Source organism: Cryptomeria japonica, chromosome 3 (genome assembly GCF_030272615.1).
Source record: "Cryptomeria japonica chromosome 3, Sugi_1.0, whole genome shotgun sequence".
Taxonomy (NCBI): Eukaryota; Viridiplantae; Streptophyta; class Pinopsida; order Cupressales; family Cupressaceae; genus Cryptomeria; species Cryptomeria japonica.
The window spans coordinates 268,537,933-268,556,366 of NC_081407.1; the positions used below are offsets into that span (position 1 = coordinate 268,537,933).

The 18,434-nt window shown below is 37.4% G+C and overlaps 1 protein-coding gene across 9 annotated transcripts in view; it reads left to right on the forward strand.

Annotated features, from left to right (window-relative positions):
- Positions 1-18,434, forward strand: part of LOC131053336 (protein SHORT HYPOCOTYL IN WHITE LIGHT 1) — a 66,177-nt gene that overhangs the window by 14,674 nt on the left and 33,069 nt on the right. For 4 of the 9 annotated variants that reach the window (XM_057987928.2, XM_057987931.2, XM_057987934.2 and 1 more), the window contains exon 3: positions 15,267-15,332. In XM_057987928.2, coding sequence (XP_057843911.1) covers positions 15,267-15,332 — 66 coding nt within the window. Of the gene's footprint in view, positions 1-15,263; positions 15,333-16,027; positions 16,263-18,434 lie in introns of those variants that run through there. The other 5 variants (XM_057987930.2, XM_057987925.2, XM_057987926.2 and 2 more) reach the window with 3 other exon arrangements.

The window sequence follows — 18,434 nt, forward strand, 5'->3', positions numbered from 1 at the left end:
TTTGATGTAGTGCTTATTAGTAGATGCTGATTAGGGGTAGCAGCAAATTTTCTCTGTTTTGTTCTTTGTAGTTGAAACTTGCAGCCTTTAGGCATTTTGTTGTAATTTTTATATAACATACATGCACATTGACAATGAAAGCAATTAAATTTTGTTAATTTGTTTGTCGACTCAAGTGAAATCTCAACTCAACTCTAATGTTATGTATTAAGGTTCTCTAATGTATATGACGAATGCCTTATCAATGTTATAATATTAGTATTGGAAATTTTCTATATTATAAAAAAAATTCATATTTATTTTAATAGCCATCCTTGAAAAATTGGCCTGCCAAAAAATTCATCTTAGAAATGCATCCCCTTGTACACTGCCATCCCCATTCTAAAAATTTGGTGTAACATAGAATATAGCTTGTAATGATATTGCTAGGAGTTCCCATATTCAGATTTGTTGCATTTATGAAATACAAAATTTGCAATACTGGTTATAATATAACATGTAATGATACTGTTGGGATTCCCTTGTCGCCAGTTTTTCTTCACTGGTAAGTACCTTCCTCATTGTGTATTTATCATCACTTTAATCTGCATATATCCTCTCTTCAGCAGATTTTTCAAGATCCTTTTGCAGAAACTGATATTTAAAAATAGGAGGGGATTTTCCCCATTTTTAGCCATCTGGTTGCTGGTTTTCCATCATCAGCTAGATTCTAAATGAAAAAATTGCTTGAGTCACATTGGCTAGCTAGAGGAAGATATCTGTCTTTTGAAAATACATAAAGATTTAATAATTTATGGACTTTGATTTGACCACACATTTTCCCACATGTGAATACAAATTATCTTTTTTGTATGCTTTTCTCTAATAGAAACTCAGTAGTCATTCAGAGATTGCTCTTTGACGCCTATTTTTTTAATAGAAGTTATAGGCAAAATTGGAAATTCTTTAGTTTTGAAGCTTGCTATGAACCATTCTTATAAAGTGTTTTAGGAAAGGAAAGGGTCTTTTATAGTCCACGATGCCAGCAATCTGTATATGGGTCTACAGATGGGCTAGAGCAATATGGGACTACCTCATACTCCTTGCGGGAGGTACCTAACTGCACTACAAATGGAGTGTACATACCTTACTCCCTTGTGGGATTTGAACTTATGAACTCTCTTTTGTTTTGGTAAAATATTGAATGAATTAAAATGAAATGATCAAACGATCATTTAAAGAATACAAAGACAATGTTTCCATAATGAAACAAACGTCCAAAATAGAAACAAGCTAATTACATTAAATTACATTATTGACCTTTAATAAGAAATAATAAAGATATTATTCTAATACCCTCCCTTAATGGTCAATTTGTCAACTACACCAATGTATGTCTTCAACACAAGCCAACACTGACTTGTGCCAGTGATCATCATAACATATCGGTCACCAGTGTATGTCTTCAACACAAGCCAACACTGACTTCTGTACTAGTGATCATCAATAACATCATATTAACTATTCTCCCATATCCGTTATCCTTCTCTATCGGTAACATGCAATACCGGTGTCAGTTAGATCTGTTGTCAGTTAGATCTCTGTGTTGGCATGCAGTATAATTGTTACAAAGCCCTAGTTGAAGGAGGGTTTAACAAAATAATGCATTGTTTGAGTTGTTTGATGTAATAATGATTTGTATGCCATCAAAATGCATGGTGAGGGGCCATAATCAAGCCAAGAATGTATGTTTTGGATTGGGTTTGAATCATGTGTACTCACCAAGGCCTAAAAGCAATATGCCTAGGATGAAATGTGTCAAGTTAAGTTAGAATAAGTCCTTCCTCTGCATCATTGGAGAAAGCAGTAGAACAAAACTCCCCCCATTGTCGGACCTAAGAGTGACTATGAGACAACTAGACTCTTTCTCTACTAAGGCCTTCAACTTCTGAAATACAGTAAACACTTCTGAAATTATCTACAAAAAGCAAGAAATACCTGGAACTAGTAATAGAAGGTGTATTCATTGGTCCACATACATCAACGTGAACCAATTGTAGTACCTTGGAGGCTCGCCATGAGTCACCATCCTTGAATGGTGTCCTACGCTGCTTCACAACCTGACAAGCTCCGCAAACTCTTTGATTTTGAGTTTGAATCTCAAGTAAGCCACAAACTAATTTTTCCCGAACAAGCTGAGCAAGATAATGAATGTTTAGGTGGTCGTACCACTGATGCCAGAGACTGCTAATAGAAGATGATTGAGCTGCAAAGGCATGCTCTAGAGAATCACCCATATCCACAAGTCTGTATAAACCAGGATCCTCGATGCCAACAGCCATAGTAGTGCAAGTCGCACGATCAACAATCGAACACTTGTGTGAACTGAATACCACATCAAGCTGAGGAGAGTGCAACATAATCTAGCTCATGGAGAGAAGGTTCAGTTCCATGCCAGGAACGTGTTGATGTGTATTTTGTACACGACCAAACACAGAATAAAATACCCAGAGGTATCTTATCCTCTCTTGAGTAAAGTCTCCGAATGCTGAAGATATCGCAAAAAGGATCAATCAGAAGGACTTCAAGGTTTTGCTTTGTAGGATCTCTACTCGCGGATAAGCACCAGTGGTCGTTGTGTTTGTTGTTTCTTCAAGGGGCCTTACGTACTTTCAAAGAAAGCTTGTCCGTGTTACTATCTTTCCAAATGAGGAAACAGGATTTTCCTAATACTAACAGATTTTCAAAAAAGATCAAAAGATAAGGGTTTCAAGGAAGAGATACTTAAACTAATCCTAAGAATGACTTGATGAAGACTGGTCTTGATAAGATTCTACCAATTTCAGTATTGCCAAAGGATTACAACTCCACTGGAATTGGTGCGATCTTCTAAGGGTATTCAATAATTTTCAAATCACCAAGGAGATAGATACTATCAGGGAGATACGTACCAATACTTCCAATGATAATTGAACTCTTAATCAATTTCAATGTTTCCAGTTGACCACACAAGGCGTTCTTACAATCAGTAAGAAGCTAGTGGTTTAGAATGTGAGTCTTATCAAAGATCAGGCACAACATTCGTCTTTCAAACTTAAAATCTAATGATATTTCTACTAAGAGTGATTCAAGAAGATAAACAACCATGAAGATAGCCACAAGGATTGCAACAAAACACCATAACTTCAATATTTCATTGATCTCATAGCCAAATAAACAACAATTGTTCAACTTTCTCTCTTCACTACTCAAATTTGCTATTAACAAAATTAAACTTATTTCTTTCCAACTTTCTAACTTTTTTTTTCTCTCTGTCTCTAACTCTTTAAAATGAAATGAGTGAGGGCTTATATAGCATCCTCAAATACAGTGAATGGCCCGGATCAAAAGAAGATCAACGACTGAGATTTTGACACCTAAACCCTAATTAGGGTTTGTTACAAAAAAGTCCCCATTTAGATAAACATTATTAATCCATAGCCAATAAAAATTGGCACAAATAACGAGGAGACATAGACCAATAGGAATTAAGCCGCCACATCATCTTATAACAACTTTTCTTCTAGAACTTTGTTCCCTTTCCTGTGCTCTTTTCTAGCATATTCAATGAATCTGGACACAATTCCCTCAATCTCAGCAATGGGAATCTCAGGAAGATTCTTCATTCGTTCTTCCAAGTGAAGGACTTGATCAAAAGCAGTGAGAAGAGTCGTCTCCCACCCAGGCTCAAGTTCTTTGGTCTTCTCAATCAGGAACATAGTAGCATACATTTGATCTCGTTGCCTCTCTGTGACGATGTTCTCTCCTTACAAAAGATGACCTTGATTTTGTCCTCCAACTCCTGGATGTCCACATCTGTCTTGATCTCAATCCGCTTGTCAAGGATGGTATACAACACCTCAAACACCTTGTCTTGAATTGGATGGATGATGCCTTCAACTTGGCTGCATCTGGTGTTGACGTCTTCAAAAAGGACTTCTTTCATCTGGAGCAAAGCTGACCACTGCAGGAGGCTATGGGTTCCTCCATCCATTATATTTTCTTGCGTTAGAATCCGTCTTGGTGTTCCTCTTATCGCTTGTAAGACTGGGATGATAACATCTCTAGTGTGAGTGAATGCAGCCACAATTATCATTAGATTATGGATAATCTCAAGGACCTGGATAGCTCGATGAACTGTCTTCATCATTCTTGTTGCAAATTCAACGACTACCTTGTGAGATTCATCAATCCAAGAACTCATGAGTTGAACTAGGCTCTTCACCCTTTCTGCCTCACTTATTGATTCAAGAGGAAGTGCATGTAAAGGAGATATTGCTGGATCCTGTCGTCTCAAAGGCTGGTTAAGATGGCTAAAATAATTCCTCCAAGCACTGACCTCCTTTTCAAGCTTCTTATTCTTTTCCACTTCCTCTTTGAGTTTGTCTTTGAGTGTTTTCAGTGAATCAGTTGCTTCTTCCATAGCCTACTTGGTGGTAAGTGGACCAAGATCAAATGTTTCTAGATCATATTCTTCTGCTAGAATCTCATCCTCATATTTGTCCACCACTGGTGTAGCTATCTGCACTTTTCTGGATCCTGTCTCATCTCTAATTACCTTTGACATCTTTGTGGCCTTCTTCTTCTCTATTACTTCATGAGAATTTCCTATAAGGCTTTCCAAGTCAAATACATGTTCTTCCTCTTCAACCACAACTACCCTTGTCAGCCTCTCTTTTAGCCAATCCGGAATGGGAGATCTTGTTTCCCTCACTTGTATTTCTTTGGGTAGAGGTCTATCTTCCCAGAAAGGAGATGTTGCTTCATCATCATTCTTTTCTTCTTGTTGCTCATTAGCACCAACTTGGGGAGATTGACTTGATGAATGCTGAGGCGTCTGTCCTTTTCCTTGTTTATCATTTTGTACCATGGATTCCATAGACTCATCAATTTCATATACTATCTGCCTCTGATCTTCTCCTTGACTTGCTTCCTTTTCATGCCTAGAAGATGTGCTTGGTGGGCGATCAGGATTTATTTTCTGCTTCTTCTTGGAAGGTTCTCTCTTCTCAGGTCCTTCTTTCCTCTTCGAGCCTTTGGAATGAGAAGTATTCTCACTCACACTTGCCTCTCCTTCTTCTGGCCTCTACATCATCTTGGACATTCATCCAAAAGTCCTCCACTTGAGACTCATGCTTGTACTTCTTCCCGACTGTTTCTTCTATATGACCATGAGGATCAAAATTCAGGATCAAAATTCTCTCTCGAGGCAAAGGATGTGAATGAGTATAGAGATAATTCCTTCTCTGCATCTTCCGCGGCTTGAGTATTAGGACACACTTCAACTAAGTTCCCTAGTATGATGGGCACGGAAATTCCATTTCCATGCTTGTGTCTTGATGCCTTCGCATAAGCTACCAACTGTCTAGTCACCTCAAGTAGTACTATCCTGTCTGTAGGATATCTTGGCAACATGTAGGGAGGTGAAGGACACCCATGAACTCTGATGTATGTGAATTTTGGAAACTGAATGAACCATGCACCATGCTTCTTCACAAGCTCTTGTGCGTCCAGAGACAGTCGATTGTGAATCCCACCTTGCAATATCCTGGTAATATTCATCGTGAAGGTGTCATTGACTAACTTGTAGTCACTTCTAGGCGGATGATGCAGTTGAACATAAGAATCACAAACTCTTATTTCTCTGGGTCCTCTTCCAACAACTCCTCTGTGAGGTAGTCCTGCATACTCAAAACCTCTGATCAAGGCATATACAACATATGAACTCATGTGAAATGACTTGGTAGGCCTTAGTCTTCTCAACTGCACATCCAGGCTGTTGCTAATGATTCTAGCCCAATTGAGCATTCCCTTTCCTTGGACAATTAGTTGTTTGAAGAAGAACATCCATTTGTCAAAGAAGAAAGCTTGAGAGGCACTCGTGACCCGATTGAGTAAGGTTATCAAATCCTTGAACTCTTCTTGGAAGTCAATTCTGTGCGGTGTATTGGGAGTCTTGTTCAGGCGAGGTCTGCTCTTGAGTAGCCAATTCTTGTTGATGAAGTTCAGGCAGGAATCAGGATCATCCTCATAGATAGACCTAGCTCCTTCTAGACTTTTGTAGATCATGTCTCTATGTTCCGGGAGATGAAAAATCTCACTTATAGCTTCCTCTGAAAGATAGGCTAAGATAGTTCCATCCTCGGCCACGATTGTCCTTGAGTGTGAATCATAGTGCCGGGCACACTCAATCATCAACTCATGACACTTGATTGCGGGAGGGAAACTTGCAGCTTTGATGATGCCACTCTCAATTATCTTCTTTGCAACAGGTGACGGCTTGCCGATGTAGGGTGCTTCCCGAAACTTCTTCATATTGAAGTTTCCTAGGTTGGTGTCTCCGATATTGCTCCACTTGGACACGATCCTGGTCTCCAATTCGTCATTCCTCTGATCCTCCTTGATGAGAGCCTGTCGAGTAGTGGATCCTCCGGCCTTGGGGGTCGTCATTTGACACCTACACAAAAGCTTAAAGTTAGGATTTGAGCATAATATCTTCATTATAGGAGATTTGAGACCTTTCAAGGAAATAACTAACTATTAATTTGAAAATAATGATAAATCTAAGAATTATGGATTTTCAAATTAAATAAAAATCAGATTGTACAAGACTTAGATTTTCAAAATGATTACTATGGAAAATCAAACTAAATCTTGAATAAAAAACTTCAAAAATCTGATTCTTCATACCTCTTCCTTGAATTTTAGCTATCAACCTTGAAAAATTAAAGAAGGAATATGATGAATTTGCTGGGCAAGGATGTTTGATCTGAATTTCTGGTCTTCCTTTGGATGAATTATGCTTCAATCAGCCTTCAAAAGAATTTCGCCTTCTACTAGCCTTCAAATACTTGGCAAATTCTGGAAATTAACCTCCAATCTAGCAAGAAATTCGCCTCCAACTTAGCTAGAATTCGCTTCTCTAGATCTGCTCTTCAAGTTCGCATGAGAACAATGAGTGAATGATTTGAATTTGTCATAATACACCTCCCTTATATAGGGCGCTCACCTTGATTCTCCTTGAGGCCGACTTGACAAATAGGAAATAAAATGAAATAAAACCCCTCTTAAAGGATGGCCGACTTGGCAAATAAAGGGAAAATAATGAGTATTGAGCGCTCAATCATAATTTTTTATTTTTAAAATTAATTCCAAAGCTTCAAGGTGAATTTTTTTTCATTTATTTCAAGGCTTAGAAATTAATTAAATAAATTATAAATGCCTTAATTCATGTGAACTTGTTTCAGCCTCCCAAATGTCTTGTAATAGGCTAATTTAGTGAAAAATTATGGGCTAGCTTAGGAATGCCAAAGCTTGATTAAGGCTTGACGAATTTTTTATTCTCCTTAGGCATTAAAAATATCCAAAGTGATGTAGGTCTAAATCCTTTCAAGGCTTATTTGGACCCCTTTTCTAGGCTTGTTCACTTCATGAATCAAAATCTTTACAACCTAGATTTTCAATCTCCCATGTCCTTGTCTTCACAATTTTGCAACTTGCCCTTGACTCAATCTAACAAAGATGAAAAATAGGTGTTTTTGAGGATTTTGCCCTGGACCCTTTGGAAGGGTCAGGAGCGATTTTCTCTTTTTAGGTCAAAATTCATCTTTGCTTGATCATTAACCTTCTCCAAGGCAATCTCCAAGGTCTATTCATCTCAACCATTGAGTTGGCTCAACAGGATTTTGAAGGAAACACTGCTTTTTAGGAATTTCGCTCTGGACCCTTTGGAAGGGTCAGGAGCGAAATTCATCTCTCAGGTCAATTTTCTAATCTCCTTCACTTCAATTCATCAAAATTCGCTCAGTTTGAACCCACTTCTCAACTTACTAGCATTGGTTTGATCTTCACAAGGCAAAAAAGGTTAATTTTGCTCAATAACCTAGCCAGGGACAGGACCTATCCAGAATTTCGCTCTGGACCCTTTGGAAGGGTCAAGAGCGAAATTCTCTCTTGAGCTTAAAATTCTCATTTTTTGAAGGTCCAAATTTCTCTAAGGCATTCTAAATAGCTTCTTTCACTGTAATCCAGGCCTAGTCTTACTCAAATCTTGAAGAAAAAGGTGACTTTAGTGGTTTTCGCTCTGGACCCTTTGGAAGGGTCAGGAGCGAATTTCTTTGCTTGTAGCCCATTTTTCATCATTCCAACTTCAATCCACCTCACAAGGCTAGGAAATAGTTTTCTTCTTTCACCCAATCCAAGTTTGATTTGTTTTTGCAAGGCAAAATAGGAGATTTTAGGATTTTCGCCCTGAACCCTTTAGAAGGGTCAGGAGCAAATTTCCTCCTTTAGCCTAAAATCATCACTTTTGGAAACCAATATCAACTCAAAGGTAGTCTCAAGGGCATTTCTTACCTTAGTCTAGTCTTGTCTTAGCATAAATTTGAAAGGAATAAATAGGTTTTAGGATTTTCGCTCTGGACCCTTTGGAAGGGTCAGGAGCAAAAATCTTGTTTTAGGGCTATTTTGCCATCCTTTCAACTTCAAATCACCTCCAAGGCATATAACATCTTGTCTCTCTCTCCTTTCCAGGGTATCAAAACCAAAATCTTGTCTTGAATTGCAAGGAAAAAGGGGAATTTTAGAAATTTCGCTCTAGACCCTTTGGAAGGGTCAGGAGCGAAATTTTCATTAGGCTTCAAAATTTGCATTCTTGGCAACCGAAATCCATTATAAGGCAATCCAAATGCCTTCTCACACCCTTGTCCAAGCTTGGTTTTGCTCAAAATTTGGAAAAAAAGATGTTTTTAAGGATTTTCGCTCTGGACCCTTTGGAAGGGTCATGAGCGAAAATCACTTCTAGGCTCAATTCCTTCATCTTTCATGGTCTCTAGCAACTTAAAGTCACTCTTAAGGGCAACTTCCTTTTGATTTTGCCTTATCCCACACTTGACCTAGCAAAAACATAATAGCAAAAAGAAGTTTTGAGAAAATTCGCTCTGGACCCTTTGGAAGGGTCAGGAGCGAAATTTTCATTTTTGACCCAAAATCATCATTTTTTAAACTTGAAACTTCTTTGCAAGGTAAGATTTCATCCTTCATTACCCTAGGAATAAGATTCCATGTCCAAGAAAGGTCAAAAGATAGGTTTATAAGGAATTTCGCCCTGGACCCTTTGGAAGGGTCAGGAGTGAAATTTCCTTTCCTAGCTAGAATCCTTCATTTTCACAACTTCTAAACATCCCCAAGGATTTCAACATGTTCATTCTTCTTTTCATCATGTCTTGGACGCCAAAACTAGGCCAAATAAGGCAAGAAATGTCTCTTAGAGAGATTTTCGCTCTGGACCCTTTGGAAGGGTCAGGAGCGAAAATCACTTCTTGGGCTAAATCCTTCATTTCTCCTTTTCAAAACGACCTCAAGAGGCAAAAGCAAGTCATTTTTCTTCCATCCATGCCATAACAAATCAAAAACTTGACTTCCTTTATTGCAAAAGTAAGAGCTTTTAGGAATTTCGCTCTGGACCCTTTGGAAGGGTCAGGAGCGAAATTTCCTTTTTGGTCCAAAATCTTTCATTTTCAACACTTTCAAACCTGTCCAAGGCAATAAGAATGTCCAAGCTTCCTTCCAAGATACCCTGCAAATCAAAAATTAGCCAAACTTAGGATGAAATGAGCTTTAGGAAGATTTTCGCTCTGGACCCTTTGGAAGGGTCAGGAGCAAAAATCTCATTCCAGGCTAGATTGCTCATTTTTCAAGCTTCAAACCATCTCACAGGGCAAAATTAGATCATTCTCCACATTAGGAACAAGGTTTGTAACCCATTCAAGGCAAGAAACAAGGTTTATGATGAATTTCGCTCTGGACCCTTTGGAAAATCTCATTCCAGGCTAGATTGCTCATTTTTCAAGCTTCAAACCATCTCACAGGGCAAAATTAGATCATTCTCCACATTAGGAACAAGGTTTGTAACCCATTCAAGGCAAGAAACAAGGTTTATGATGAATTTCGCTCTGGACCCTTTGGAAGGGTCAGGAGCGAAATTCTCCTTTAGGTCGAAATCTTGTCCTTAAAAAATCCACTAACTCCATCTCAAGGCAAGATCAAATCAATTCACCCTCAAACATGCCCTAGAAAGCAACACTTAGCCAAAACTGAGAAGAAAAGGTGGTCTAGAAGGATTTTCGCTTTGGACCCTTTGGAAGGGTCAGGAGCGAAAATCAAGATTTTAGCTTGATTCTTGACCTTTTGAACTCTAATCCTCCTTGATAGGCGAACACAAACCTTTCTTCACGCATCCCCATCAAGATCCTGTCTTTAGCCAAGTAAAAATGAGAGCTTTCAAGAATTTCGCTCTGGACTCTTTGGAAGGGTCAGGAGCGAAATTCATCCTCTTGACTAGTTCCTCACCTTGGTTCATTTCATTCTCCATCAAATTTGCTCAAATCAACTCCCTTGCTTCACAATCAAGACAAATCTCCATCCAATTTGGTCTAGGTAAGGTCGAACTGGGTTTTTTAGGGCCAAAGGAAGGCAGGAAAGGGAGATTTCGCTTTGGACCCTTTGGAAGGGTCAGGAGTGAAAATCTCCTCCTAGACTAGCTTTCATCATTCAAAGCTTAAAAACTCTCATTCAAGGCAAAAATGTATCAACTTTCTCAATTATGCCTTAGAAGTCAACAATCTTGGTCATATTCTTCCAAAACTCTTTCAATCATCATCAGGTGCATTCGCTCATCAGTTTCTGAAATAACCACTCCGATCTCCCTCTGATCACTGACTTTGCTCAATCGACTCAGACCTGGAAGCAAACAGGACTCTAACAAGAAGACCATCAAACTGGACCTACCCTGACCTTAGACCTATTCACCCTGCTCTTCAATCTCACCATCCTGATTCTCCTGAAAGGAAATACTTCATTAAGGCAAACTTAAGGTTCCAGGTAGATGACTAACGACCTCCCAAAACTAGGCTAGACTCAACTTGAAAGAAACCCTAAAACGAGCCTTCAGAGATTAACCCTAAACTAGCCAGCCCAGGCAACCACTCACTCACTCAAAACCAAGCAAGCAGAGAGAAAAAAACTAACTAAGGGAAAGCAAAACCCTAAGAAAAAGAGGGGGTCCCCATTCTGATGGGGTGATGTGTGAAATGGTCACAACAGAATGTAGTATACATTGAGGAAAATGAGATTCCTCCCACTAGATTGTATCTGAACGTTGCCCTTGCCGACAATAGGATACTCTTCGCCTCCTCCAAAAATGATTGAATCAGTGAAAGGTGAGAAGTCTATGAACCAATCATGTCGATGAGGGAAGTGTTGAGATGCATCAAAGTCTATGTACCAAGCAGAAGATTTCACATGATTTGCAGGTCTTTTCGCCATGAAAGCGTAAAATGTAGATTCTTTCTACACTGAGTACTTTGTGACATTGGCCTTAGGCTAAGACCCTCCCTTCTTCTGCTGTTCAAAAGCCAAACGATTCCGACAGTCCTTTATCAAGTGACCATACTTGTGGCAGCAATTACACTGAACTTTCTTCTTCTTCGAGCTAACCTGAGATTGATTGAGACCCTCCCTTCTTCTGTTGTTCGGAAGCCAAACGATTCTGACAGTCTTCTATCAAGTGACCATACTTGTGGCAGCAATTACACTGAACTTTCTTCTTCTTCGAGCTAACCTGAGATTGACTGGGGCTTTTTTGCTGAGAGGATTGAGATTTGCCTTTATCCTTGTGAAAGGATTTGGCTGCGAAGGCTTGTTCTATGGAGGACGAAGTGGCACTGCTACCAAATTGTTGTTTCCATCGATCTTGCTACAAAAGTTTGGTGCACAACTTTGGAAACTTCAAGTCTACATTAGTTGAAGTAATGTTGAGCGTTTCTATAAAGTGCTCATAGGATTTAGGTAGACTCTTCAAGGTAACGACTACCATATCTTCTTCTTCCATTTTCCAACCAATTGCTTCTAGCTGATCTCAAATGTCCTTAATCTTCGTCAGATGTTCTTGTAAGGACATACGCTCATCCATCATGATAGAAAATAGCTGTTTTATAAGAAAGAACCCATGGCTCTTGTCTGATGTTTCATGGAGATCCTTTAAAATAGTCCAGATCTCTACAGCTATCTTGCCGGATGGCACTTGATGCAGCTGATCATTAGTAACCGAAAGTCTCTTATCCTGATCTTGTCTAGCTATGGTAGGATGAGTCTCTTTACCTATAATGAGATCATCTAGGCGACGATATTCAAAGATCGTCATCATCTATTGCTTCCATGTGTTGTAATTTTTGTCGTTAAATCGCTGACTGCCTTCCAACATTATGTTGTTCAAAGATGCCATCTTGCACGCTTTCCAAGTCAAAAAACGAGATTCACTGAAGAGGCAAAAAGCTAATTTCTAAAGAGGACAAAACCCAAGGCACAGATCCCAATGCATAAACGGAGGCAGATTCATGCACAAACTTCGAGACTGAAAGAAGTACGATGGCACAAATCTCGAGGTATGGATTTTGATTGACCCAGAAAATTCTGACAAAGACCCAGAAAAATATGGGAAAAACCCACAAAGAATCTAGTCTTAAAAAAAATTGGCTGAAAAATTAGAGGATTTTCTGCAAAACCCTAGCTACAAAAATCAGAACCCTAGGTTGAAATGCAGAACTCCAAAAATGGGTCAAAAATCCTAGTCGTCGGGGATGGAGCTGTCGCAGATTCAAGGGAAAAAATCCTGTCACCGTCTTACCCAGATTGCACAAATTGAAGACAGAAAACGCGAAATGAAATTGCATGAAAACACAGATTGTAGAATATTGCGATGCCAAAACATGTGCAAACGATCCAAAACGTGAGCAGAAAATCGTTACAAATACACATGCAAAAGATCCCAATGCGAACAGAGCCATCACCCAATTTGCAGACGCGTTGTGGCCAAAACACGAGTAAGAAGAAAAAAAATGCGACGGTGAAACTCACGATTTGCTAACGAAGTCAAGGTGCATCGTGTGCCAAGGGCACAACACGTCGTAGCAAAATAAATTGTGACACGAATAGAACAAGGGGAAAAACAAGGTCATGCAATTGCAGATATGAGAAAGCTCACCAAACAGCCATGGGTGAAGGTCCCTTAGGAAGACAGACAAATTTTGAAAACAATTCCACTAAAAATTTCGACGAAAAGTTTTAGAATTTTTTTTTTCAAAAATGTATTCCTGCTCTGATACCATGTTTTGGCAAAATTAAAAATATTGAATGAATTGAAATGAAATGATCAAACACCATTTAAAGAATACAAAGACAATGTTTCCATAATGAAACAAACGTCCAAAATAGAAACAAGCTAATTACATTAAATTACATTATTGACCATTAATATGAAATAATAAAGATATTATTCTTATATCGTTCAAGAGCACAAGTTCGCCACCACTCACAATTTGCCCTTCCTATGGCTGTTGCACTGAACTTAATGCAATTACATAGGTAATACTCCTCTGTAAGATGGCCAAAAGAGTGTAACTTTGGCTAGTATGCTTGCATATGGATTTTAGTAAACCTACAGCGTTTTGTATGCAAGATGATCTACACCAAAACAATCAAGAGATAGATGTCCTTTGTCATTTATCAACATCCTACCCTAAGTAATTGGGCCATTAATTGTGGACTCCATTCAATTTCATCAGATCTGACCTCATGTTCTAAAATATCGTGTTGTGTTGACAGATCTAATGGGGGCTTTTTGATATGGTCTTCATCTTGTTAACTACAAAGTAATCTTTCTGATATCTGATAACTATATAGCTTGATCCGTTTCAAAAGTTTAGGTACCTTCTCTTTTGTAATAAATCTTGACAAGCTCAAGCCTGAAGGTAGTTTCTTATTTGCTCCCTAAAATGGCCTCTAAAACATGAGAAGTATGTAGTGGCAACAAAATGTTAGATCCATTGATTATCCATGCAGGCATCATGGTATCTGTTAATAAATTTATAATCTGAAAAGATGCAAAATTGAAATAAAAACTTACAAGAAGATAGCTCTCATGATGATTTCTAACATTTTTAACATGACGAGATATATATATCCTCTTGCTGGGTGTCCTTCAGCTTAGATGCCATGACAAATGGGTACCTCTCTTGTTGAATTTACCTAGGACTTGCACCTGGCTTTGACTAAATTGGATGTGGTAACCTACCTATATTAAGATTCAACATTTGTGCAGTTGAAGCATGTAACATGTCTCCTAGGGATTTGAACACAGGTCTACAATATGAAAATTTCAGGATCGATACAGCTTGTAATGATGTTACTGGAATTCTTAAGTTATCTAATAGTCCTTCAGTGATCACTACCCTCAATTTTTCTTGACTCTGCCTTTAATCGGTGTATATTCTCTCTACTGGCACACTTCTCTTGAAGATTTATTCTGCATAAACTCATATTTGTTAATTGGAGGGGATATTCCCCCTCTATAGCTGTGCAAGGGTCTCATCCTAACTATGAGATGAGAGTTCGACTCAACTATCTCTTATTGTAATCAAGGTTTTCACTTGTTTACTTTTTCATCTTTGATGATTAGATAAAATCATGAATGCCAATCATTATTAAGAAAATGGTTCTTAATTGGCATGTTATGAGTACACTCAAGCAGTATGTTGACCCTGAAATCCCTATCCATCCATTGGAACAAAAGCAACCTTTTCCCTAAGCAATGCATAGATTTGTATAAGATGATTCAAATTAAAGACTACAAGAAGTCAGCATCTTTCAAGATCTCTTCAATGGACCAGAAGACCTACATGGGGAATTTTTTTTGAACCAAGTTCTAATTGCCTTTAGTTAAACTTTTTTATGGATGTTTTGGCTGTAGATAGTACATTTCCCTTTTAGAGAATTTACTAGACTATGGCACCATTTTGTATAGTAACTATCAAAATGCTCAACAAGCAGCATCCTTTAACATCGTGCAAGATTAGCTCATGAGAATGGGCACATCTCTTGATCGACCAGTTTTCCACACATGGTACTGTGATCTTCTTTAAGCCATAATATGGTGATACAATTATTTATGTTGTATTTGGTGGGTTTTATTTGGACATATCTTGGAAACGCTTTGCATGTTTGCTTGATATATTTAACTGGGTAGTAATTTCATTTTTTCCTTTTGGTTATTCATAAGAGATTGATATGGTTATATTCTTTGTTTTCCATACATATTGCCATATTAGTGCATAATGGCATTTCAACTAAACTATATAACAAGTTCCTTTTGATCTTTTTGTTAAAGGTTGTTTCTTTTGTTCTGCTAGCAGGTGGGATTTTCTGTAAATGGTGTACTAATTTTGGCTTCGCTCTGGATTCTTAAGGCATTTCTTCAGGTTAGTGCTCAAGCTTTATAGCTAAACACTGAAACTGAAGTCTATTCTACTGTATTATGTTTAGTTATAGTTGCTTGGCTGAGTGTATGACGATGATTACTAAAATGTCTGTGCAAATGAAAGTGGATTGTGCCATTTTGCTCTTTTAGGTTGGCTTCCAGTTAGGAAGGATCTCTGTGATTATATAATTTTGAAAATAGTGGGCTGAGCTTGTAAAGTAAATATTTCCTGCATATCTGGAAGGGCCTTGAGGCTAGGAATTTGCCTTGATTTTATTTAAATGTGTCCAGGTTGAGAGTTGATTGCATGTATATTCCAAGTAAATCTGTCCAAGTTGTGAATTGGTTATAAGTAGTTATTATATTGTAACCCTCATAAGCCATGACTTGATTGATCTTAATCCGGATCAGTTTATACAAAAATGAGATTATTACCAAGAGTTAATAGTCAATAGTAGTCAAGCCTCTACTAAAACTCTTAATGATTTAAAAAAAAATGCGAAGTCATCTGACATATAAAAATGGGTTTGGGATCTAGATAATGGCAGTGTGAAACCAAGGCAATTTGACTGAATTGTGGGGCATCCCTTGCACACCCTTACACATTCTGATGCATGATACAGACCAGATTTAATATATTTTGGTGAAGAAGACAAAATAGTTATTATATTATCTTGGTTGGGTTGTGAAGGATAGATTTCAAATGAGGCAGTGGAGTGTGTGATGGAACAGAGGACTGCTGATTTTATTTGATCTTCACTTATGTTGGGTCTGTCTGCTTCACCTACTGAGAAGTGAGAAGAAGATGCACGCTCCAAAGTCAAGGAAGAAGCTTATCAACAGTAGACTAAGATGTATTAGCACATCATGGAGTATATACTGTGAGCGCATTGAAAGAGTCTTCCATACTCTCTGTCTTATCAAATTTAAAATGAAACTGTTAAAGACATAGCTACTTCCTCAGGTATGCATATGTTAGTGGCAACCATTCATTCAATATGATCCGTTTCTCTACTAAGCTATTTTACGTCTCCATATCATTACATTGGTGCTTTCCCAAGAGATAATTCCTTTCCAATGCTGAAGCTGCAAACTAACAAATGTGAACCATGGATTTTGATATCTACAGATTAGTGTATGGATTTCCTGCTTTACAAGGATTACATTATTCAAGGAAGAAATAAGAAAACATGCCCTGTAGAATTGGAAAAACTAAAAGAATGGAAGATGTAATATTGGCTTGGAATTCAAGGATTCAACTTTCAAGGGTATTTAATTGTAGTTTTTTCAACATATTCAAGGTATAAATATTGGCTCTGCCCTAAGAATTCTGGAGATGGAGTTTACTTTCTTTTTAAGAATCTTTGTTTTGTCATGATCTTAAGAGGCGTTTATAATATAAATTAATAGTGAAGGTTTCTTATTTTACTTGGGAACAACCATTTGTGCATGAAAGATGTGCTATTATATTATATTAAATAATAACAATATCACTAATAATAATCAATGAATTTATAGTTCGATTGCGTTTAAAGTTGTGCATTTTTTCCCCTTTATTTTATATTTAATTTCCTTCTTTTATATATATATATATATATTAGATTTTTCTTCATTTATTTAGTTATCCTCTCACTTTGTCAAGTGTATTTGCTTGCTTAATTTAATTATTTGTTTTGTTCTTTAGAATTTATTTATCCTTATTATTTATTGGAATTTATTTCTTCTTGTTTATTCATTTATATATATCCTTTCATTTATTTTCTTTCTTTTCTATATATATATATATATATATTTATTCTTGTGCTTTATTGCATCTAGAATACTTCCGTACATAAGTGTATTTTCTCATTCCTATGTTGTTTTGAATCTGTTTATAATATTTATTTGTCTATTATCTTTGTTATATTATTTGTGTCTTCCATCTGACCCCATTTGCTGTGTTGCCTCCATGTCCTCCTCACTTTTAAGCTATCCTGGTCTGCCATGTACTCATTTTTATTCTGATGGCACTCAATCATCCTGATGATGGATCACAGAGTGTGATCCAAAACATTGATGCAAAAAATAACACACAATCTAATCCATAGGCAGTTGTTCCAATTTCATGTATTGTGGAAAATTGGGTCTTTAATGGATTCCCCAGTGTTAGCGATATTGCCAAGATGATATGATGGTCTTTCATCTTGATTAAAATATCATTTTTTCTGTTGCTGGAACTTTTCCCAAGGCTGGTTTTGAAAGTTTTCAGCTCTTTAGCATTTCTTCAATTTGCTTTAAATAACTTTCAAAATTTCTCTGGATATGAAGATGACATACATTTGATTTACAATTTACATTGCATTTAATTTGCAAATTTCATAATAATCCTTTACATCTGCACATACAATATTCTGTTAATTTTATGCATCTACCAAAGAACTGACAAGATATGCTTATTAGAATCTTATCTTTATAGCCTTTAGTTAGTGCAACTGCATAATGCCAGCTAACTAGAATGAGCAGTCCCATAGAGGGCGTCAGCATGGGTGACTATGGTCCGTAAGCATGTCAGTATTATAACAGGCAGTTATCTGGTTCTGAAAACTGTGATATAAATTTGGCTATGCAAAAATAATTGCCCCAAAACTCATGTATTCGTTACCTGCTTAATTTCATCCCTTATCTGGTTGGTTAAGACACTTAGACTACCTGTGTCTCCATGGGGAAATAACCTTGGCTGGAGGATGCTGATAGAGTCAGTGTTAATTGTATCCTTTGGTGGAACATTCAGTTTTATACCTTTGTTTAGCTCTCCTCTGAAGCAGATTTTTGTCCTTACAACCCCTGTTAATTTAATCTTACGAACAACTTAATCTGCTAATAAACCAGGTTCTGGGTGAACATGTTTCTTTTCTTGTATTAGAATAATATTAAGATATAATATGGTTTTTGGGGATCTAATTGAAACATACTTACAAAAACCAGCTGAGATACATTTTATTTATCTGATTCATTTAAACCATTATAAAGTTTTTTTTTTTTGATAATTTATGGAGGGATCTATTGGTATCTTCACCCATAAGAAAATGAGCTAAATGTGTATGATGAAGCAGAAAGGTCATAA